Source organism: Pipistrellus hanaki (assembly GCF_964339955.1).
Source record: "Pipistrellus hanaki genome assembly, chromosome: 7".
Lineage (NCBI taxonomy): Eukaryota > Metazoa > Chordata > Mammalia > Chiroptera > Vespertilionidae > Pipistrellus > Pipistrellus hanaki.
The window spans coordinates 50,280,124-50,304,830 of NC_140509.1; the positions used below are offsets into that span (position 1 = coordinate 50,280,124).

General features: G+C 34.2%; 1 protein-coding gene across 5 annotated transcripts in view; it reads left to right on the plus strand.

The window, feature by feature from the left end:
- Positions 1 to 24,707, plus strand: part of GRIK2 (glutamate ionotropic receptor kainate type subunit 2) — a 526,713-nt gene that overhangs the window by 337,426 nt on the left and 164,580 nt on the right. For all 5 annotated transcript variants that reach the window (XM_084889359.1, XM_084889360.1, XM_084889362.1 and 2 more), the window contains exons 9-10: positions 2,193 to 2,300; positions 13,834 to 13,947. In XM_084889359.1, coding sequence (XP_084745485.1) covers positions 2,193 to 2,300; positions 13,834 to 13,947 — 222 coding nt within the window. The remainder of the gene's footprint in view (positions 1 to 2,192; positions 2,301 to 13,833; positions 13,948 to 24,707) is intronic.

Here is a 24,707-nt window from a genome sequence, read left to right on the forward strand (position 1 = left end):
TCCGGTACTTTGGAAAAGAATATCCTTAAACTTTCCTTGTGTAATTCTTATAGGAGTCTCAGATAGGTGACATGATACTCCCTGTAGAACCTGCTTTTCATTTATTGTTCCACCTGCACATTTACTTCAGGTTTAAAACCGTGTCAGAGAGCTGCAGGCTTGGTGCACCAGTGTGGCTAGCTGAAGAATAGTCTTTTCTGAATGCAGCACCTGAGTATTGAGGCATGTGTCAAACATCCCTATAAAAAGCAGTTGTAGGAAACTCACTATTGCGTTTATTGTAGGGTGTTAGCGAGGACCTTGTCCACTAAATCACACAATGTCCCCTTTCTGAGGACCAAAGCAAACATTTCTCTCAGGTCTCAGTGCCAGGGAAAGCTGTGCTTCTCCTGGAGAGTTGGTATGTTTTAAATCATGGGCCCTGTATATTTATTCATCGCATTTTCTTTATTCTGGTTTCTAGGAAGTTCAAGATTGAATTTGTGATTGATTTTTATTAGATGTTCAGTTTCACCTGATGTAAATGTTCTCGTGCTGTCTGTATCCCGCATTGGTTTTGCTATTCTACACTTTCACTCTTGTACTTCTTGATCACCCTGTCTATTTTTATACTAATTTGCATTTTTGTTAATTATCTGAAATTATTTTATTTGGAAGAAATTGGATTAAAAATACATTTTTCTTCCTTATGAGAGACCAAATTAATACATGTTTAAGCCTATTGATGGCATGTTACAATGTGCATATATGTATGCATTATGCTTTTTCCTATTTATTTACAATTTATTATCTTAAACTATTTTAGAATATCTATCCATAAGAACCAAAGAAACACATGAATCCTAAGGAATGCAGTAATGATAACATCCATTTGTAGTCCTTATTGAAAATTTCTCCATGATCTACTGGGTTTTATTTCTTTTGGTTCATAATCTATATTCTTTTAAACATTACACTAAGTGGACAGATTATTATGATCTCTAAATGCATAATAATCTGGCTACTCAGTGTATATTCTATATAATAAAAAGCTAATATGCAAATTGTCCCCTCAAACAGGAGTTGGACCAGCAAGCAGGCTGGCCAACTGCCCATGTCCCCTCCCCCTGGCCAGGCTGGCCAGACCCCACAAATGCACGAATTCATGCACATACATACATACATACACACATACACACACAAACAGAGTGGCCAAATTGTTATGTGTTTAGAGATCATAGTAATCTGGCCAGTCAGTTATAGTTGTGAGTATATGTTACAGTACTCAAATTTTTCATATATAACCTTTTTTCAAGTTATTCTCAAATGATAAATAATGGAAAACACTTATTTTGGACAAAATAGCCAGCAGAATGGGTAAACTTCTTATATATGTATATATTAAAAGCCCAGATATTTGTTTACCATTGAGGGATGAATACATTAAATAGATAATTACATATACTTCTTTCTATATGGAAATCTCCTACTAGAGGAACTAATTTTCATACATTTTCCCTTTATCACTTAAGAAAAACTAAAGTAATAAGTTAGTTATTCTAAGGGGGAAGTGCATAATCAAAGTCCTATAACATAGGTTTTCCTAGAGTCAGTTTCTTTCATTATGGTAAATTTATTTTCACATTAGTATGAATTTAGAAGTGCTATTTTATAACAGTAATTCCATTATAATCTCCATTGATATATTCACTATTAACTAGCTACACTACTAAAAGAGAAAATGCAAATTGACTGTACCTTCATGATGTCTACCAGCCAATCAGGGGTGGGTATGCAAATTAACCCAACAAAGATGGTGGGCTAATTTGCATAAGCAGGTGCCCAGTGGCTGGGGACCAGAAGCTTGCATTGTCGCCATGGCAACACCACAGGCATTTCTCACCACCCCACCAGCTCCAGGCCTCTGGGAAGTGTAGGAAGGCAGAAAGGCGACTCCAGGCGGGAACAAAGGCTATGCTGTCAGCCAGGGAAAGGCAGTCCCGTTCTGCACTAATCTTTGTGCTTCAGGCATCTAGTATAATAATAAGTGGCTAAATTTTTCTTACTATGCTAAATGAGATTTTCTCTTTTAAAATTCCATAGCAATGTAAGTTTATGAGAAGTAATGAAAAGGTTTTCCTTTTTTTTTCTTTCTTTCTGGAAAAGTGTTTTCTCTTATTTATTTACTAATTTTTTTGTTTCTTTTTCTGTAGGCACATTGGGAAGGTCTCACAGGAAGAATAACTTTCAATAAAACCAATGGCTTAAGAACAGATTTTGATTTGGATGTGATCAGCCTCAAGGAAGAAGGGCTGGAAAAGGTACTTTAGGCATTCGCTTTATTTACTTTAAATTATTAAATGAAACACAAACATACAGTACAAGTGGGAAATAGAACTACAATGCTAGATTTGAGGCATACAGTAACACCATGTGGAGATATTGGCAATGCAATGGTATATGCAATGTGAGTTTAAAGAGATAATAGCCTGGAGTCCCAAGGATTTCTTGGGGAGATATTGTAGTTTAGAATAATTTTAGTATAGAACCATGAATTCAAAATTCTGAGAGGGGAAGTGAGAGATTAGTAGAGGCAGAAGGCATTATTTTAACCCCCAGAAATTGTGTTGATTTTAATAAGTATTGGGGAAGCTAGATGATAAAGGTAAGAGGAGACAATAATAAAGGTACAAATCAAATACTGGAGAAAACATAATTGGGAGAAATTAACATTAAAAAGAAATTGTCACAAATATCCTAGGAAGACAGATAAAGTATTGAGAACAATTTAAAGCATGTTAGAGTAAAAGGGTATCAAAAGATGTCATATAAAATGTTTTTAATAGCTTCAAAACTTAGTACATGAAGTTATAACCTAAAAGACAGAGGTGGGACTCAGTTTAGTCAGATCTTAAGAATAATGTAAATATTTTTGAGATGCTATTGTGGCAGATTTGACTTCGAGTCAGTAGAAATAGTTAAGTAACAAAAGTTACTTTTTTTATTTTTAATTTAGTAGAATGGTTAAGGGATCAAGGACTAGATTCAAAGGAATTGGGCTCAAATTCTCACTCTGCCATTTATGGACAGATTTTTTTTTTAATACCTCTAAAAGAAAATGTCTTTAACTGCATCATGGGTAATAGCAATATTTGCCTCATGAGAACTAATAAGTCTTTTGATTTTACTTTTATTTTTTTCCCTGAAAATTATAGTTACCAATTAATTGATGAAAAGACAGAGTTTCTACCTAGACAGAGCTCTCAGTTTTGAAGGGTCACTGGATGGTGATTCAGGAGGCTTAAATTACAATTCTAGTTCTATTCACATATGTGTACTTTATCCTTCTGCCCAACTTCTCCAGAGCCAAATTCCTCATTTCAAAAAGTAGAGTTCAAAGGGCATCCCTCTTAGGCTGAAGTGAGAATTTCATGATCTCTAAAGAAAACCTGGAAATACCTTCTTTATAAGGGGCCAGGCTAGAATTTTAACTATTCTCAATACGATCTATGATGGGGCGAGGAAAATAAACAAAGAAAATGTGTGAAATGCTGGCTTTATCCATTATGTCTTTTCATATTACTGCCCTTTCCTATTCTGTCTTGGTCCTCTTTGACCAGCACATTTCATTTATTTAATTAATCGTCAGAGAACATCTATTTTGTGCCATTATGAAGGTTATACTCTAGTGAAGGAGACCTGCCAGCAATAAATAAACTCATAAAACTATAATTTTGGATTGGGCAGTATTAAGTGATCAAAAAGATATATTGTTTGCACATCATTTGGATCATTTTATGAAATATGAACCTTAGGAATATGAACCTTAGTTCATAGGAATAATGCTCATGCTTTTGATGTTTATCATTGTGGAACAGATAAAGCAGGAAGAAACAGATTGTGTTTCAGACAGAGAGGCTGGGCATGTTCGGGGAGATGAACTTGGGGTTAAAATTTTATTATGGACACATCCTTTTTACTTAGATATTGCCCATAGACCAATGTGAATCTCTTCCACTCTACCTCAACAGGGACCTTGGGTGGGACCCAGCTCAGTTAGCCATGGCCCAAGAAGAGTCCCCAATACCATGTAAACAACCAGCCGCGTCTGTCCAAAGAAGCTCACTGGGCCATGAAAGTGCCTCTGTGGAGCAGATGAGGGAGAATAAAGGAGAAAAAGCAGTAGGTAACTGTCTACCTCAGGCAGTGTACCATAATAGAACAAATTCTTTCTTTAAGAGTCTCATATTGAGTACTAATAATAAGAAAAGGAAAATCAAACAGACTATCCAACCTCAGAGGGAAGGCAGGGGAGGGTGGGGAGGTGGGATAAGAGATCAATCAAAGGACTTGTATGCATGCATATAAGCATAACCCATTGACACAGACAGTAGGGGGTGAGGGCATGTGCTGGAGAGTGGGAATGGCTGGGGAGAGGTCAATGGGGGTAAAAGGAGACATATGTCATACTTTAAACAATAAAGAATTTTTAAAAGAAGGAAAAGGAAAATAAGATAAGTGGCTTTCCCAGCTTGAATTCTTCTGTTCAGGTCAAAGACCACAGCATATATGCCACTTTTAAAATATATTTAGAATTTATCCATTTCTCTCCACATCCATTGCTGAAATTATAGCAAGGGGACCTTTTACCTGGACATCTGCATTAGAGTCTCAACAAGCCTCTCTGTCCTACTCCTCCTTGTGATCCATTCGGCAAGCCACAGCAGCCAGCTAATGTCTTCAAAAGCAAATTGATGCCATTCCTCTATTTAAACCCTTCCATTTACAGTGCATTTCCTATCTCTCCCTCTCACCTCTCACAATCCTCTCAGATGTTTTCTATGCTCCAGCTACATTGGCTTCTATTTTTTTTATTTTCTCACAGACTTAAAGTTTTCTATTACTTGGTAATAGAGTTTCCCAGTCTGGAATACACATCTCTATCTCCTTTGCCTGACTAGTTCTTATTCATTCTTAGGGTGGCAGCTTAAATATTATTTCCTTAGATAGGCATCCCCAAAGTCCCTATTAAATTTGAGTTTCTCAGAGTACCCTATACCATTCCTTTCTGATACCTACCACAATATAGAATTATGTATTTACATGTTCACTTTTTAAAAGGCTGTGTTCCTAGCAAGAATACATGTCCCGTTAAATGGGGAAAAAAACGTATTCTTACCCACTATTTATGTATTCAAAGCCTAGCAAAGTGTCTGGCACAAATTGTATCCTCAAGAATTATTTGTTGACTGTTGAATGAATGCAGAACACTATGTGAATCATAAGAGATACTTCACCTAGAATGCTACTCAAATCTCTGGTGCAAAGGTATTCTCTTAGCCTAATTTTTTTTTTCTAGGGTTGTTCCATGCCTACAGAATGAGTACAGAGAAATCCCACAGTTAGGCAGTCCTTAGACTGGGGTGGTGGGTCAGGGCATCCAGGGGTAAAGGATCTGATAGTGCAGGAGAAGACAGCATTGAAGTCTGAGCTTATAAAGAGGCACAACACACCAGTGGCAAATCTGCTTTCCTACGTGGTGTAATGTAATGTAATACTTTCTGACACTCCAATATTACATCGAAAAAGAGTAAAAATAATCATCATTCTATCTGTACACTTTTCTTCTTATAAACATGTGGTGTGGAAATAAACAAAGGTCAATCAAGTGAGAACAAACAGTAGTTATTTTTCAGGGCTTGCTAGGGAGCCAGCCACCGTTACTTTCATATGGCAGAGATTCAAGGTCAGGCAGGAGAGTGGAAAAGCTTTAAAGCAGAAAAAGGGGAATTCCTTAGGGGTCCGAGGAAACCGGAAGTAGGCTAACTAGAAGTAGGCATCTTGGGTGACTGGTTGGAGGGCACATTTAACTTTCTTTGATAGATTCTGAGTACAAAAGGGAGGAAGGGAGCTAGCAGTTACTGAACAAATTTTAATTATTCTGGGCAGATAGCTGCAGAGGTTGTAGCTTGTAATTTGTCTACATAAGATAATTTCTCCAGAGATTCTGGGCCAAAGTTCTAGTGTCATGCGTGGTCTGACCATTCTCTGTTTGTATAGTGAGTCTTTCAGTGGAATTATTTGGTGTCACTTGGAAGGAGAGGGGGGAAAAAGTAAGGAAAAGGGAAATACAAAAAATTCCTTTGTATTCATAATAAAATGAGTTTTATTTTTGTATTTCTCTTTTTGGTTTTGTATTGTTTTCAGAATGTATAACTAGGATGTGATCTATCATTAGGAATGGTTTAACCTTACTTACCTCTGATGCTTTGATATGTGGTTAGGAAAGACCAGCTTCAGATGGAAGTAAACACTTGAATAATAGCATACAATGTTAAGAAATATTCAGAAGATTCTTATAACTTCAAAAACAATTGAAAGGATTTTACACAAAACATGTTTGGATTGAGATAATGACACTACATGATAATGCTGCATTTCCATTGCAAGATGAAATATCTAGAGGCCATTTGGGGGGAAATAACCACTTGTACTTAAAACAATTCTTCTAAGAAACTATAATGCAATAATAAAATCACTGAATTCTGACACATGTTGAATTTTCTTATTGAATGTCCTTTGTCACCACTATGTATATCAACAGATGCTTTCCAAGGGGGGAGTGGTGGTGGTGGGGAAAACCACTGTTGCTTCTTCACTTTTTCAGTTATTTAAATGGATTTTTATTGTACGAGGGAGTATTTGCTTCTAAGTGGACATGTTAGAATAAAAGTAATTCTGTGTACCTCTCCTGCCCCTTCTTTAGCATCAAGGTTTTAATATCACTTCTGGTTATTTTCATGATAATGTCTTGCATATCACATTTATATTAAAAGAAAACTGGGAGAATAGATTTATTTGTCTCTTTGACCGAGAAAGAGCCTAATACATTCTTACTAAAAGTGTTTTATTTTAATATTGTATTAAAAAAACATAATGATGAAAATAATATATTTCTCTTGCTAAAGGCCTGGTGTTTAGGACTATGAACAATAAACCATGTGTTTGCCTCATCACACTTTTATAATAAAATCAGCCCCTATCTTGTACGTCCTTACAGAAAATCTTGTAAAAGAAAAGAGGCTACAAAAAGCCATCTTATGGAATGTTTATCAATTTTTCCAACATTAAGAATCCCAATAAGTAATATAAATAAAAATAATTTATATTTGCAAACCTTTAAAAGTTTAAATATATCATATTTATTTTCAAGTGAAGCTTCATTCCAACTTTTAAAATCTTTGGTTTCTGGCCCTAGCTGGCTTGGCTCAGTGGATAGAGCATTAGCATTGACCAAAAGGCCCAGGTTCCATACAGTCAAGGGCACATACCTTGGTTGCAGGGCTTGTGCAGGAGGCATCCAATAGAGGTGTTTCTCTCAAATGATATTTCTCTCCATCTTTCCCTCTCTGTTCCACCCTAAAAATCAATGGGAAAATATCCTCTGGAGAGGATTTTAAAAAATCTTTACTTTCTGAATATCCACTTTCGCATTAGGGCTCACTAGCACAGAAACTGCTAATAGCAATTCATAAGCTTCTTACTGAAAACTTCAAAATTTTGATAACACATAGGTTTAGAATTAGTAAAACCCTCCAGTCTGAATTTAGAGGCAAACATGTTCTAGGATCAAAACATTCAAATTGCTTTTTGAAGAATTTTTTTTTTTGTAGAGTATACATTTTAAGAAAAAACAGTAATTTTCTAAGAAATCTTTGCTGCCGAAACCGGTTTAGCTCAGCGGTAGACCATAGGTGTGCAGACTGAAAGGTCCCAGGTTCGATTCTGGTCAAGGGCATGTACGTTGGTTGTGGGCACATCCCTGGTGGGGGGTGTGCAAGAGGCAGCTGGTCGATGTTTCTCTCTCATTGACGTTTCTAGCTCTCTATCTCTCTCCCTTCCTCTCTGTAAAAATTCAATTAAAAAATATTAAAATAAAGTGGCTGTCCTTTAAAAAAAAAAAAGAGAGAGAAAAGAAATATTTTCTATTGCCCTTTCTCTTGTCCATAGAATCCTGTACTTATTAACTCCCTATGAAAAAGGTTTCTGAATGGAATTTAGAGACTTCAAAATTAATTTTATGTTGAAAATATTTCTTTGACAGATTTTCAGAAACCTGATGCATTGAAGTTTGTGTATCTTTCTTTCTTTCATGACATTTGATATATTCCCTGTTCCCCATGGCAACAATAACTCCCAGCTTTCCCAGGAACTAAGGTTTGCTTTGTCACCCTGTAGGAAGGCACTGCTAATGGTGACAGTAACTTTACAGCCCGTCAGAAATGAGTTGTTTGCTTCTTAAAAAGCAAAAATGCACCTTGGGCAGGATCCAAGACTAGTGTCTTTCTTTGGAGATGTTTGCTATTTAATTCTCCCTATTATATGTAATTTGCCTTGTCTCAGAACTGTATGCACATATTTTGTTGGTGTGTCAGTGTGTTAATAGTTATTATTTCGCTTGATAATGTTTAACCTTCGGGATGGTAAAATAGTTTAAAAAAAAACGATTTACAGATCATTTTTATGTTTAGAAATCAACAGTATTACTTTATCAGAGGGCACACAATTTTATTTTTTCATCCAACAGAGAATACAAACTATTGGTACTTTTCTTTCAACTACTGAATTTTAATTAAACATGTGCCTACCATAAACATAATTGTAATGCATTGGTTTGATTTCAAAGTAAACTCAATTACAATTTAACTCTTTGAAAAGTGGCCTTTAATTGAATTACATCACATTGTTTGAGAATAGTTAATTCATTGATTTAATTAAAAAAAAACAAACAACTATTACCTGTCTTTTATGCTTTAATTATGTTTAGGGTTCACTTTTCCCTGCATAAAAATAAGAATTTTAAAGTTAACAAATCTATGTTTAGATAAGTCATCTCTTTTTTGTGAGATAATAATATACTTCTTAATTTATTGTCCTCATATTAAGAATAATGGTTTTCAAATGGTGAAGTCCTAGAGTTTATAGAAACTGGTGGATATTTTGGTTTTAGGAAAGTGATTAACTGAAGAGTTCTTTGTACTTTCCTCATGGGCCAAATCACTGATGTATGAAGATGATTCAATTTCCAATTAATTGTTCTGTACTCAGTACATAGACATTGAGTGATCAGATACTAGTTTTGTTTTAAGTAATCTCCTGTTAATACTTAGTCCAATGGAAGTATGCACATTACTATTGACATTAGACAGTACTATTTTTAGATGGTAATGCAAGTAGCTATCTGTACTTTTTATTTAAAAATTCAACATTGGGAAAAAAAATTCAACATTGGAAAAAAAATTCAACATTGGAAAGAGTAAAGTAAGTGAGGAAAAAAAGTCCGCAGTTTGCCTGCAACACTTAGCAAGACAATTACTGTGCTGAACAAACTCTGTTCCTGCCGTTCATGTACACATACCTGAGCTTGGAAATTATCCATAAAAAATGAGTACACAGCGGGACCAGTTTGGCTCAGTGGATAGAGCGTCCACTGAGGACTGAAAGGTCCCAGGTTCGATTCCGGTCAAGGGCATGTACCTTGGTTGCAGGCACATCCCCAGTAGGGGGTGTGGAAGAGGCAGCTGATCGATGATTCTCTCTCATCGATGTTTCTAACTCTATTCCTCTCTCTTCCTCTCTGTGAAAAATCAATAAAATATATTTTAAAAAATGAGTACACAGATTAATAGAGAAATATATAGTCTACCAGTATATATTTGGTTAATTGGAGAGAATATTTATCTTCTAAACATAAATTAGCATTTAATATCAATATCTTTCTTTTGCTTTCTACTTTTCGATACCCTCAAACAGAACTATTAGGGATAGTACTGTTATTCTGAAAGGAATGATAAATACTCTTTAAGAAAAACTATACTTTCTGGGTCATGTGGTTGGAGGCAAGAAATTATTGGGAGATTTTTCTTTAAGTGAACTTAATTTTTTGTTTTGTTAATCCTCACCTGAGGATATTTTTTTCATTGATTTTTAGAGAAAGTGAAAAGGAAAAGGAGAGACAGAGAGAAACATCAATGTGAGAGAGACACGTAAATTGGTTGCCGCCTATATGCACCCTGACCAGAGCCAGGGAACCTGCAACCAAGATACGTAACCTTGACCAGAATTGAACCCAGGACCTTCAGTCCACAGGCCAGTGCTCTATGTACTGAGCAAAACCAGTTAGGGCTTAAAGTGAACTTACTTTATGATGGAGACTTCACATTGTGCTAAGACTGCTTCAAATATAATGAACAATGTGGTCTCTGATGATCACTACACAGGCTTTCTATGGAAAGTACCACTTATGCTCTTTGCTCAAGACAAATATATTTGTCTGAGAGAAGCATATTATATTCATATGATATTTATTTTGTGGACTCACTAAAATTAAGAATTAATTAATTTTTAACATCAGATGGAAATACTCATAATAGTATACAAATACTGGTAGGTCTTATTTAATTGATATAATAATTATAACTCTATGAGGTAGGTACTATTATATGCCCATTTATATATGAGGAAATTAAAGAGTAGAGAAGTAATATGTCCATGTCACCTGATGGAAATGGGATTAAGGCAATCTGATACATCCTTCAGAGTCTGAGCCATTAACTATAAGGCTATGAAGCAAATTATGCAAGGAATATATATACACTAAAGTTTTAGCTATGATTGACTTGGGGATGTGCATAAGTTCAAAGTTTAAATTGATGTTTGCTTTTATATCTTGTGTATTTTATAATTTCACAGTAAGCATAGATTCTTTTTATGAAGAAAAGCAAATTTATTTTAAGAATCATTGAGAACATGAAAGTGAATAATGCCATGTTTTCTATAGTTCTTTATGGTGTCTGAAGTACTTTTATATCACTTATTTAGGTTGTCCTTATAATAAGGATGCATTATACTTTACTAGCCAAACCCTGGCTTTTTAAATTGTACAAGAGGGTGCTATTACTATTGACACTAGGAAGACAATTTGAAATTTGAAATATCCACGTGAACCAATATATATATTTATTCTACTTAAAACATCTCTGTGGGGTCAAGAGTGCTTAGCTATCATGATTCCACTTCAGAACTGAAAATAAAAAGTACTTAAAAGACTTTATTAAATCATCTAATAAAAAAATTGATTCTGAAAATACAGGAAAAGAAATAGGATTATATTACGTTAGTCCATGGTTCTTGTGATTAAAACAAAACCAAGCACAAAATCCACTGGTGACAATTTCCTCAAGCAATGGAAATTTTTGAATTATATAATTCCAGAAGACTTAAACTCCAGTAATCATACAAATTTTATTTGATTTAATATTTTATAACACTGAAATTTCTGAAACTCCATAACATTATGCTGAGAAATGAGTTTTATAAAAGAGAATAGCTAATATCTGTGATTACAAATTATGGATTCATAGTCTATGAACTAGAATCCCTCCATCCAAACAGTACTAGAATGAAACTAAATATTAATATGTTTAGATGAGTGGATATTTAGCTCAGTTTTTTTTGTTTTTTATAAAAAGTAGTCATGGAAGACACTAATAAGTGAAATGGCCATATTTTGTATTAGTGATTTGGTTAGAAATTTGAAAAACTTATTGATTGAGCTTAAGAGTGTCGTAAGGCAGACCTTAGCAGACAAAGTATGTTTGCCAGTGTTTGAGCTGATAGAATTACACCTGTGAAAATTTTGATTATTAAGCCAGTGGTTGTGGTGGTGGTGGTGGGAGGGGCAGAATTCCAAAGAAGTGGCATTTGGGTAATAGGTATTAACTACAAACTAGGGACAGAAAAGTGGCAGTCACTGCAAAATAGGATCTGCAGATGTCTTGTTTAGCCAACAGAGTGTTTTTAATGATTTTGAATTTGAAGCAGTTTAAGCAGGTCAGCAGGCGTTCTGTGTTTTACATCCTGGCTGTCCTTCCTCACCCAAGTTCCCAGCAGGCCCTCTCCTAGCTCTTGCTGGGAACCTGAAAAAGCACCTGCTCTGGGAACATGCTTCCCCAAGGCACACAGCTCTGTGAGCAGAGCAGGGTCAGAATGTGGCCCCTACTTGCTGTTCTGCCTTGAGATTTTTTGAAATTTAAAACCACACATCCTCCTCTTTGACATTCTTGCTATTGGCTTATGCCCTTCCAGGTCAATGTCAATGTTACCTGACTGCCTTTCATTACAGACCCTGAATGTCTGTATGACATGATACTTATAGTCTAAATTAAATAATTTAATTGGCCCAATGGTACTTTACTTTGGAAAAAATACTGAATCAAGATATTTTTTTCTTACTGTGTTATTTGACTTTTCCATTTCTCGACCCAAACTTCAGAAATATGTAGTTTTTCATAGTAAGAAGAAAATTAACTGCAATGAAAATATATGGCAAGAGATATTTTTTTAGCCATCACTAAAGAAATGTTTTTGAGTCACTAGTATAGTTAAATACATTCTTGAAAAATGTAGTAGTAGGGTTTGCACCTATACGCAAGTATTAGAGTGCATGACTATTCTTATGTAGAATAGAAATTACTAATATTTCCACTTTTGAGCTTTTCTTTAGAGATTACTACACATCTTAAAAGGTTACCAGGAAAGTGATGGAAATTAAAAGGGGCTCAAAAGAGAAAATATAATGACAAATAAAGAAAATAAAAGGATCATAATATTTAATTTGGATAAGGTTATGCTGATGAGACTCTTGCTACCACATTAGGGAAAATATTACCTGCTATATTAATGTCATTACAAATACAGTGACTGATGACTCCCAGGTTTAAGAGGGTGGGAAAAATATTACTCCTTATTTCTTTATGCCTCTGTTCTCCTTTAGTGATGATCATTATTATATGATGGTGCAGTGGTGAAGTGTATGCAAACCATCCATCCGAACTATGTATTTATGGCATCCTGTGCTTATAAAGTGTCTGACCACTGAGAGTATATGCCCTCATCCAGCAATTTTCAATCTTTTTCATCTCCCAGCACACATAAACTAATTACTACAATTCTGGGGCACACCAAGACATGTACTTCTGGCCAATCTGACAAAAACTGGGTATAATTTTGATTCATTCACACCTGATACCTAATCTAAGGGATAAAAGGTCAGTGTTTCTGACTAGGTCATCAGGAATATTTCCAAAATTCTTGTGGCCCACTGGATGAAAATTTCTACCCTAATCTAGCACAGAGTATTAGTTAAATTAAATACATTCAAATGGAATACAGGTGGGACGACTGGAATGGGTTAACTAGATGAGACTGTAATGCAATATCCTTTCGTCTGAGTATTTTAAAATTGCAAAGGTATATATTTTTTTTAAAGCTCCGAAGGGAATTCTGCATATGATTTTGCCTTACTGGGTGTTATGCAGAATACCAATCAATGCCTCTCTCAAACCTGCCTTCGCCGATTAATTTATCTGGGATCCCTAGGTTTTGCTCTGTCTTTTAGCTTTGTTCATGTCGTAATGTGGTGTGTTATCTTTATAATGAGAGGCCAAGACAGATCCATTTCAGTAAAAGATATTACCATTAATGAATTTCTGGCCAACTATCAAGGTATCATCAAATGTGGTTTATCTTGGTGAATGAACATTTGAATGGAAAATTAAGCTCCCACACCGACTGTGGAAGTTCAGTGGATCATTTTGTTCTTTAATGTCACACTTCACTGGACATACTTCTTAGAGCAGTGAATCATGCCTAAAACAAGCAGCCTTTGCTTTAATGACGGCAGATAATCCAGCAGAGGTGAATGATAAGTGTGAGAAGTCTTAACTCTCTCTGACAGTACTCTCTCCTATATGTCCGATGGACAACTTACGAAGTACATATGCTGTTTTATAGATTGGAACTTGGGACCCAGCCAGTGGCCTGAATATGACAGAAAGTCAAAAGGGAAAGCCAGCCAACATCACAGATTCCTTATCTAATCGTTCTTTGATCGTCACCACCATTTTGGTAAGTGTTTATTTTCCCATTCTTTTCAGACAAAACGTGTATAAACATGGAAACAGATAGAAAGGGACATTATAATTGGAGCGTTAATGAACAGAATGTAATGTATTTTGCAGTTATTTAGCAATTACTGTCCAGCAGATGAGTCGATGTTAACCTAGTCGCAGTTTTATCTTGTTAGTCTTCAGTGATGTACATTATATTCATGTTTGGGCTGGTCAGGTTGATTAATTACTTCATGTATTACTGGAAATCTTTACTTTTCCACAAAATTAGTTACTTTTGAATAACTGACAATGTGAAGGTTTAAAAATATATAGACATGCAGCTGTACAAATATAGTTATGTGAGAAGATGCATGTGAATTTTGCTTTTGTTTCATTTCCTGCAAATAGATTTCAGAAGACATGTCATTTATTTTTAGGATTTTTCTATAATAATTTTACCCTTGCTTTCAATTTAATTGTTTTTAACCTGAATAATCACTTTTACCTTACCAATCGCCCTAATGAAATCAAATGACAAGTGTTTTTTTTAAGCCACAGATATTTTTTACCACCAAAAGAATTCAATTAATACTGATAAGCTAGATATTTTTGCACTCTTGTAATGATATATTTCTATTAGATTGCACAGTGATGTTCACTTATGTCTAGCATGCCTTTTGCAAATGGGAAATTTAATTTTAGGATGAGCAAGGAGCTCTTATATTATTTAATCAGTAATTTTACCTACAGAGTATGCTTATCAGTGCTAGTGCTTATATGTCTCATTAAGAATGTGAGATTAATATCCAGAACAAACTACCACATACTTGTAGCATTTATACATTCCCTAAATTTGATTTATGGTGGGAAATCAAGCCAGAAGGAATTTATAATCTTGTCGTTTAGTAGCAGATCTCTAGGCATGTTACGATAAAATAGTTTGGGTTAAGGACTCTTGATAATGAAGCAAAACTGCTAATCATGAAATGACAGTGATAGAAATCTATCAGGTTTTTAAAATCCTTTTCAGGCTAAGAACCTTAGTGAATACTTGCTCTGTGGGTATTATATTCAAGCTTCCTCCATTATCTTTTCCTTAACTTTATGTCTCCCTCTCTTTTCAAAGATATCTTTCACCCCAGCAGTTCATCAGCCCCGTTCTTCAGTAGGAACATTCTTACAGGATGGCACCATGTCCCTTTTTCTGCCAGTATATCCTGGACCTCGTTACCTCCTGCTAGAACTAGTGCAGTAACCATGTAGTACCCCTTTTGCTCTGGCCGTCCCCTTCCCAATGTACCTATTTTCCACCTTAAAATCTAATTCTGTAATTTTCCCGCTTTCTTGCCTACAAATCTTTAGTATATTCATATGAACCTTTAAAAGAGTCCCAACATTTTGACCCTTGTGTTCAAAGCCTTGGACAGCCTTGTCTTCTTTCACCTTTCTGTCCTCATTCCCCATTACTCCCACCCAGGATCCCTGTGTTTTAATGGAACCGGAGGAACCATTTAGGCTGCCACTATGATTGTATTAATTCTCTTCCTTTCATCTGCAGTCTGTTTCTCTCCATTTCTGATACTATAGTTCTTATCAGTATTTTGTATTATTTAGAATTAATATTATACTATTTTTAAATTATTTCATATCTTTAATATTCTTCCTAGACATTACTGTGCATTCCTTAACTGCATGTCCTGTTTAGATACCATATGTGCTTCTACAATGGCTGTAAAGAGTTCTGTGCCAGGGGTCATCCATGGTCTTCAGCAATCAACCCATACTCTTTTTTCTTCTCTATAATCCAGTCAAACTTTCATATATTTCACTTATTTGATGGCTCCAAATATTTGTTCATATTCATCCTTCCAAACCAATCTCAAATGACACAGACTCCATGAAACTACATGATCTCTCCATTAACCTGTGCATATGTATGTGTGTATGTGGGGTGGAGAGTAGTTTATATGATACATACATCTTATGAATCATAATACTCTATCATGGCACTTACATGCTTTTTTAATTTAAAAAAATATCTGTCTTTTAACATGAATATGTACAAGGCCAATGATCAAATTTTACGCTTTTTAAATATAGCAGTGTCAGAGAAAGTGCCTAGGGCACAGTCAGCACTCAAAATTTTTTGTCAAATTCAATTAAGTAAATGATATTTAACTAAAAGGAAAATTAGAGGAGCTGAGTAACTTCCAAATGACGACATTCAGTGTTCAGGTAATTGCAAACTTCTTGTGCAAACAAAGCATGTGATTGAAGTACCCATATAATTCCTCAATCTTGCTTAATTACTGAGGATTGTTTTATAAGGATTTTCCAGACTTTCTCTAACAATAAATAGGTTTGTGCCTATCAATAAACAAGTTCTATTTAGCATTGGATTCATATCAGAGTCAGGCATAAAGCTGTTAAAAAGATAATGCTCCCTAAAACTCACTCATATTTAAAAAAATAGTATTTCTAGGCTTTATACATTTTTTTAAATAACTTCCACAGGTAATTCTGAACTATAACAATGATTGAGAACTGTTCTGATCATTACTTTGTTCAACTAAGATGTAAGATCATCTGTGGAACATATGCTGAGCTTACATTTTAATAAATAGATTATTTATTCTTTAGACTATGTCATTAACTGGTTTCTAAGAGATTCTGGTATTTATTAAAAGAAAAGGCAATTTATTTATTTTTATATAAAATTTTAGATAAATTCAAAATTTTCTGATCACAAAGTATCTTCACTTCAGAAATTATAGATTTGAAGTGGTTGCTTACTTTATTTATGTGAGTGTTATACTTGATGTAATTTAGTGGTATTTAATTGCTATTTATAATGATGCGGTGATCATTTGATTTATGTTGTGGTTATTTTGTTCTTTTCTCTCTTGGAAAATCTCAGGGGAGAGTCCAGCTATTATGAATAATGGCATGTCCACAAAGAGAAGTTCACTTATCCTTCTTGTTCAATACATTTAATGTATCTTTAAAAAAACCAGTGAGGTTTTCAGAATAGAGCATTATCAATGTGTCAGTAATAATCAGCTCAATTCCTCATGAATCTATTCATGTTTTTATTTGCATTTGTATTTATTCATTACTTTAACACATATATTGAATAATGATGATATATCAGGCATTGTAGTAAAAGCTACATTTGATTGACTAATAAATAGACATGGTCTTTTTTCTGATTGACCTTAGAAAATGGTATGGATTATAGAAAGAAGTACACACACACACACACACACACACACACACACACACACACACAAACACATACCTTGTGAATAGGATATAAGAGAAATAAAATGGAAGGATGCCTTTTACAGGATGTTTCTGTAAAAGGAAAAGTCAGTTTAGAGTTTATTATGAGAGAATAGACATCTGAGACTTGAAGTTTGGGAAGGAATTAATAAGGTAAAGAAGGAAATGGGAAAGGAGTTTAAAGGAGTATCCTAGGCAGAAGGAACAGCATATTTAAAAGCTCTAAAGTCAAAGATATCTTGGAAATTTTCAAAGTTGAAAGACCATCACTGGAGCTGGTGCTTTGAACTGCTTCTCTGCTTCATCAAATTTAATCTTATGAATATTGTATGTTACAAAAAAAGAGCAGACATTGTTTACATGCCTACTATCTGCTAGACCACATGTGTCAAACACAAGGCCCGCGGGCCAAATCCAGCCCGCCAGGCCTTGCAATGTGGTCCGCACCGCGCTGTCATCACTGCACTCCGCTGTCAGTTTATGACATTGTCAGTTTATGACTGTTCAGTAAACCATTCGGCCCGCGATTTAGGCTGGATTTTAGATTTTGGCCCCTTCTCTGATTGAGTTCGACACCCCTATGCTAGACATTGTTCAGAGAACCATTCATGGTTTACTGGTTTAATTGTCACAATAACCTTTTGTGGTAAGTACCATTATTAATGCTGTGTGGTTTTTTGTTTGTTTGTTTGTTTTTTACCCATGAGAAAGCTGTGATCCAGATTGCCTATGTAAACTACTTATAATCATACAGCTAGAAAATAGAGTAGCGAGTTTCAACCAGTCTGTGTAGCCAACTTGAACAGCCAATACTCTGAGATAAAAGCTCTAGTAGCCCACCATGAAAAGGTCTAACAATTATGATTTATAATCAAAATAGGATCTTGAGTAATGATTACTCACTTAAAGCAATGCTTCTCATTCATAAATCCCACATATGTTTTACACTGTGATGCTGTTATGGTGTGTCCTCAAACACTGAGATATATCCATCTTCAAAGACAAGATTACAGCTACTCTTACTTGAATGTCTTTGGCCTCTTATTTCGCTCCTCTCCTACTTAGCACTCAGTTTTCTTTCAGCCTCCTCAAACCATAATCTCAGATTTTTATGGGCAATCAAATTAATATTGGATCTTATCTCATCCCCTTCAACAACAACTAATACCCAATATAGTGTCTAGGTGCGGGGAATAGTTATAGCATAGAATTGATTCATTTTAGAAAGTCCAAAATAATTTTATAAATGCCTAAATTGTTTTAGTTTTGAGTTAAGATCAATGTGTCATACAATTTGGAAATTTTTGAAACTTTACCTGCAGGATAAAACTTAAACCTCAGGTTTATTCATGTCTTCTAACATTCCTTATATTACAACTCTGTTTTTCAAATTTCAACCTCATTTGTTAAAATTTCTTGCTTCTTGTGTTCATTGTTATTAATGGAACTAAAAATATCAACCTTAGAATCATGCTTTTATTTATGATGATTTCATTTATTATATAAAGATGGTCAAATCCTAATTGTCAAAATAATAACAAAAATACTAATTCTGAATGACATTTAGACAGCTTTCTAGGAATGATGTGTGCTGTTTTCAGCTTATAATTTCATTTTCTAGTCTTTACTGCTGTGGATCCTCTTGATAGAAGCAGTATCAGGTGACTGAATATTTATTTAAGTTCATATAGGGAATGCCTATTTCCCTGTGTTCTTGGTTTCCAATAGATTTTTTCCTACTTTCTAAATATGTGGAGTGTTCCCACTTTGCAGCTTTATAATTGTTTTTGTCCATCAGAAGAAGATTACTAGTACTTAAATGCCAGTGCTCATATTCTTTTCCTTGATGACTAGTGGCACTTTATTGTGCAAATTACTATGCATTTGCATACTTTTTCAGAAAAATCAATTACTCTTAAAGAGGGCTACTCAATGAATTTAACAAATGTGCTTGCATCTGTATCTTTGCCTTTATTTTTTTTCCTTGCACTTCCTGGCAGGTTGTGTATTTTAGCAGTGAGTTTACTTGCTTGGGTTTGTAAAGCTTATTGTCAACAGTTCACAGATACAGAAGGCTTATCTGGGAGCAAACTCCCATGGACAATGGGAAGAATCACAGGACAAAAGCCAGAAGTGACCGAAATCACCCTCTAAATGGTTCTGTAGCTTCTTCCCTAATACCAACAAAAGCAGATTTCTAAGGCTTCCAATCTGCACTGCAATAACTTTTCCCTCTAATTCTTCTCTTTCCATTGTCACAAAAGGACCATAAAGCACAGAGTTCTTCTTAGAGAGCTGTTAGCATTCCTATTGGAAATCTGGACACTGCAGCTTCACAAAGAAAAGTGATTTTCATTCTTAGGGACCCCTACAATATTTCTAAATAGGTGTATTTGGAAGGACTACTTAAATGTTAACATGAGTGAGATGAGAGTGTCTCATTCAAACTGTCTCCTCGTAACCCATTCCTGCAGCCAGCTTGCTCAAAGGCCACCGAACCTTTTTTCACCTTGTTTTTTTCTTCTATTTCCAGGATTGTGCAGGCATTACGCTTTCCCCTTTTGTTCTTCCTCAATGTGTTTTGTTTCCAATAAATTCTCATATTTTCTTAGACCTCCAGATTACATAGGTAAACATACAACTATTGGTGATAACACCATTGAGAAGAAAGAAAAAAAAAAGAATGTGTTTTAATGTGAAATTAGGCATAATTTTAAAAAAAATCCTAGGGTCACAATCTTTAAAGGCTTTATAAGTGATCAAGAAGAACCTTATTTTTTACCACATAATCACACACACACACACACACACTTGCCTGTTTCCTCCATCCTTCTGTACTTAATATAATTACAAACTAAAATGATAATAAAGATCCTTAAGTGTTTTAATCCTGTTTTTATATTCCTTTTTATTGCCAACATATTGTCACAACTATAATTTTGATGTAATTATTTTGTTGTGAGCAAAATATTGTTTGGTATAGAAGAATGAATAGAGGAATATGAATTTTTGGTTTAGCTTAACCATAGCTTTAACTACATGTAAATTAAATAACTTTCTTTACCTGTCTCATTTTCAAAGATGTTATCCAAATAGTATCATTTAAAAGTATACAAACTAAATTTCAGCCATGATCTTAATCTGAGATTCACATGTACATTTGTGATGACTTAAAGACCTACAATTATATACCTGTATGTCCAGCATCAAGTTAAACCTGCATCAAACCTTCTTCTCCAACTTAGGCCTTCCCACATCTATTTCAAATATATTTGAAATGGTTTCCTATTTTTTTCAAACTTGATATATGGTTCAAGGACTTTTCTATTCACTCAAGCCAGAGGCTTGTTTCCATAGAAAATAACTAAAAAAGAAACAACAGCATAGACGGACCTAGAGAGCATTATGCTAAGCGAAATAAGCCAGTCAGAGAAATATAACTATCACATGATCTCATTCATATGTGAGATCTAATGACCAACATAAACTGATGAACAAAAATAGTCCCAGAGATATAGAAACATCCAACACACTGTCAAACCTCAGAGGGAAGGCAGGGAGGGTAGAGTGGGGGAAGAGATCAACCAATGAACTCATATGCATATATGCATAACCCAAGGACACAGATAGTGGATGGTGAAGGCTTGGCGAGGGGCTGGAAGGGAGAAGAGGGTATTTGGGGGGGTAAGGGACATATTTAATACTTTCAACAATAAATACTTATTTTTTTAAAGAAGAAAACAACTCAGTCACTTTATACCTAATGTTCACAATTCAGATACTAAGAAAAGATAAAAAGAATGGATTGTTCTAAAAGAATTTAACAAAGTGAATCAAGAAACCTGTGTAACAAGTTAGGAAAGGTTAATTCATGGGTACTATTGAATGGGGAATTTATAGTCTGATTTGAAGGACATTGTGCTAATTGGAAAGAAGAAAGATGGTAACATTGAAAAATCAGGTCTGAGATTTCTTGGAGATGGACTAGATATGGAACAAAAACAACTGAGAAATGTAAATGAAGACGAGGAAAGGGTATTAACATTGCCACAGAACACGATAGGGATGCTGGGAAGGGAGATAACAAGTCGTGTTTGAATGGAGACATTGGCAATAACTTACATATAGTCAAAATTTGATTTTTCATGTAAGGGGATAATAAGATTTAGCAATGAAAAAACAGTTTGGAGATAAGCTAATACAGTGCAGTTGCCTTTCCCATCAAGCATTTTACGGAAAGAACAGAGAAATGGCACATCTAATTGATTTGAGTTTCAGTTTTTTTCTCCTCTTTACTCTTTCACATGTGAATTTAACTAATGAAATATTTAGTGGCCAAATACAAATACCAGCAGCAAGACTGTGACAATCAAGACCTCCAGTGTGAGCTGATAATTCAGCCAAGTGGAAAAGTTTAGATGAAAAGTTGCTCTCCAGGCCTGCGACACTATTTTGTTGTTGCTTTAAAAGGCAGGTCCCAGATCATGATAGTTATTAATTTTCTACCCAGAGATTTTAAGTGAAAGTTCCTTTTTAATAATGTCTTGATAGAGACCAGGCAGACAGCTCTGGTAGGGGGAGGGTTGTGGGTGAAGGGGGCTGAGCAAAAAAAGAAAAAAGAAAAAGAGAGAAAGAAAAGGGCACCGACAACAGTGTGGTGATTGAGGTGGGTGGGGTGGAGATGGAAGAATGTATAAGGTGAATAAATGGTGATGAGAATACAATAAAATAAAGGAAAATATAATAATGTCTTGAGATATCAAAAGGTTTGTTGTTCAGGCAAGAGAGCTCTTATGGAGATTCTCTCATTAATAGTTTTTGATTCTAACAAACCAGTCATCCTTACTATTGCCTTTTTTGAAGACATTAAGTTGTTTTGATGGTAACTGCTACATTTCTTCATTCTTGCTTCCTGGTATTCTCACTTCCAATTGTGATAACCTGTAGTGCACCATGGGCTTCTGACATGATGGCTAATTAGGGGTGACAGCATTCAGAGTGTAAGAGCCAGTGACTAGAAGGAAGCTGCAAGACCATAACTCTGACAATGGCAAGACCTCCCTTAGTTCTACAGCAGTAAAAGCACAACAGCTGGAAAGGCAGATGCTAAAAAGAAATGAATAATGCTGTATGTCAGTGGAGTAGTGACAATTAGCTATGTTGTTATTTTTTGTGCTCATCTATTGCTTATTGTTCTTATCAGTCATACTGTGAGTTGGAAGTTTTTTGGTTTTTTATTGCCTGTCCAGTTAAGTTTCTGTGTATTTTCCAGCATCATTTAGAGTAGTAGGAAACATTAGAATGTAATAAAATACTAATAGTTAAGATTACTTTTAACTAATTCCCTTAAATAATCCTTCTTATTTTTTAAGATCAAAGTTTACTATATACATTTATGAAGCTTCCTTAATTTTGCTTAGAAAAAAAGATTATATTTGAATGACTAGTTTAGGCCAGTGGTGATATTTATTCTTTAAAAAAGTAAAATTACAAGCTTGAAATTTTCTATAGACCTTGGATAGTATAAGAAGTATAAAACCAAATAGTAATATTTACAAATATTACTAATACTATATTGTTATTAAATTTCATCAGGCTTAAAAATACCATTTTAAATTAATGTAATCAAATACTTTATAAATTAATCACTTATGTATAATTATTTCTGAAATTATTTTGAAAGAATTTACAAACATAATCTAATAAATTAGCACTTAAATATATCTTTTCATAATGATAAATACAATTTTTTATTTTTAAATTTTCTCTCAGTAATGATTCAAATTTCTTCATGCTTAATTACCAAAAGTTTGCTAATTATGAATAAAACTCTAAAAGTCTCTTATGTATTATCATCATAACAAATGTTTCTTTGAAATTTTTTAAGTAATAAACAATGACTTCTATTTGAAACACTTTAGGATAAACATAAGAACAGCCAACCATTTTCAGAAGGGAAAAAAATACAAGCTGTTTAAAAGCCAGGCACCAGAATATGGTTCTTCATTCTGTTTGGAGCTTTTGACCATGGTGTGGCTCCTCACTTGGCAGACAGCCTGGCACCCTCTGCCAGCTGTCAAGCAGAAGACAAGGGAGGGACAGTTACTGTGGAGAAGCTACTGGTGTTCCCTAGTCAGATCCAAAGAAAAACAGAAGCTGATGGAACAAAACATACCATTTCCCTTCATTAGGAGCCGGGTTTGCTGTGTCCACTTGCATTCTATTTTTCATCCTTAATCTACTGTTTCAGTACTGGAGCTACATTTTATTCTAGTTTTGGTTTATAGTTCAAATAATTAGAATTGTCTGAACATCTGTAATCAAAGGGGTGCTATCCTAATTAGCACAGTAAAAGATATACTTTCTCTTAAATTCCACTGAAATTTCTAATGATTTAGGGAAATCACATGAAGAAAAATGAAAACAGTAATATTATAAGCTAAAGTTAAAAGGAGAATACATGTCATATTTCAGTAGCCTTTTGACCAAATAGTGCGTTTAGGGAGAGCTTGTTAATTATCTCCTAAAATGACATTTCTAATTATGAATTCAAACAATGTGATTTTATGTTTTTGGGTCATGAAAACAGGAAAATACTTTATTTTTTATTGCTTCCTTAAGTCACGTCATGAAAATATTGCTATATTTAAGAGGTTTATAATTAATTGTATTTGGTTGTTTAAATATTTGATTGTGCATCTTATATGTAGTTATAATTTTACCTCATCCTTTACTAATTTTAATTGATTTTATCTGTATTATTTTTTACTTGAATTTGGTGAGAACTTCACTCTTATGAACCGGTTTTCTTTGTCTCAATGATATTTTTTAAAAATCATTATTAGCTAAAATAAAGAATTTATTCTCAAAAGACTTTTTATTTCTAGTTTTCCAATTACTTATATTTCAAGGGGCAATAAATATTATTGAATAAATTGGTTATCTATGCAAATTATCATTAATTTTCAAGTTTTAATTATTGTTCTGAAGAATGTATTATTCAGCTTCTGAATAGTGAAAATAGTTGTATTCCAGAGATAAACTATCATTGGTTGTGGTTGAAAAATTGTTCAATGGACTGCTGTGTTTTGTTTATTGTATTGTTTTTAGTTAGATCTGACAGTGACTACTCTTTAGTTACAGTATTAAACCATTTTGTTAGCTTTCTATGTCAGTGTTATGATAACTACATTTAATAAGAGAGGAACTGGTCCCATAGCATTTATTGCTCTCTAAAGCGTTATATATATATCCTGAGATTATTTGCTTTATATTAGTTTAAAAATAAAATCTCACAATATTTAGAGTTTTTTTTTCTGGAAGATTTATTTAATAATTATTATAATTTATTTTATGTCTATTTACCTATTTATTTTATTACTTTTTTTAAGCCAGTTTTATATTGTGCATTGATGCACTATCAAGGTATTTAAGTTTATTAACATAGCTTTTCACATAAGGTCATTATATAAATTTGATAATCTATATCTATTG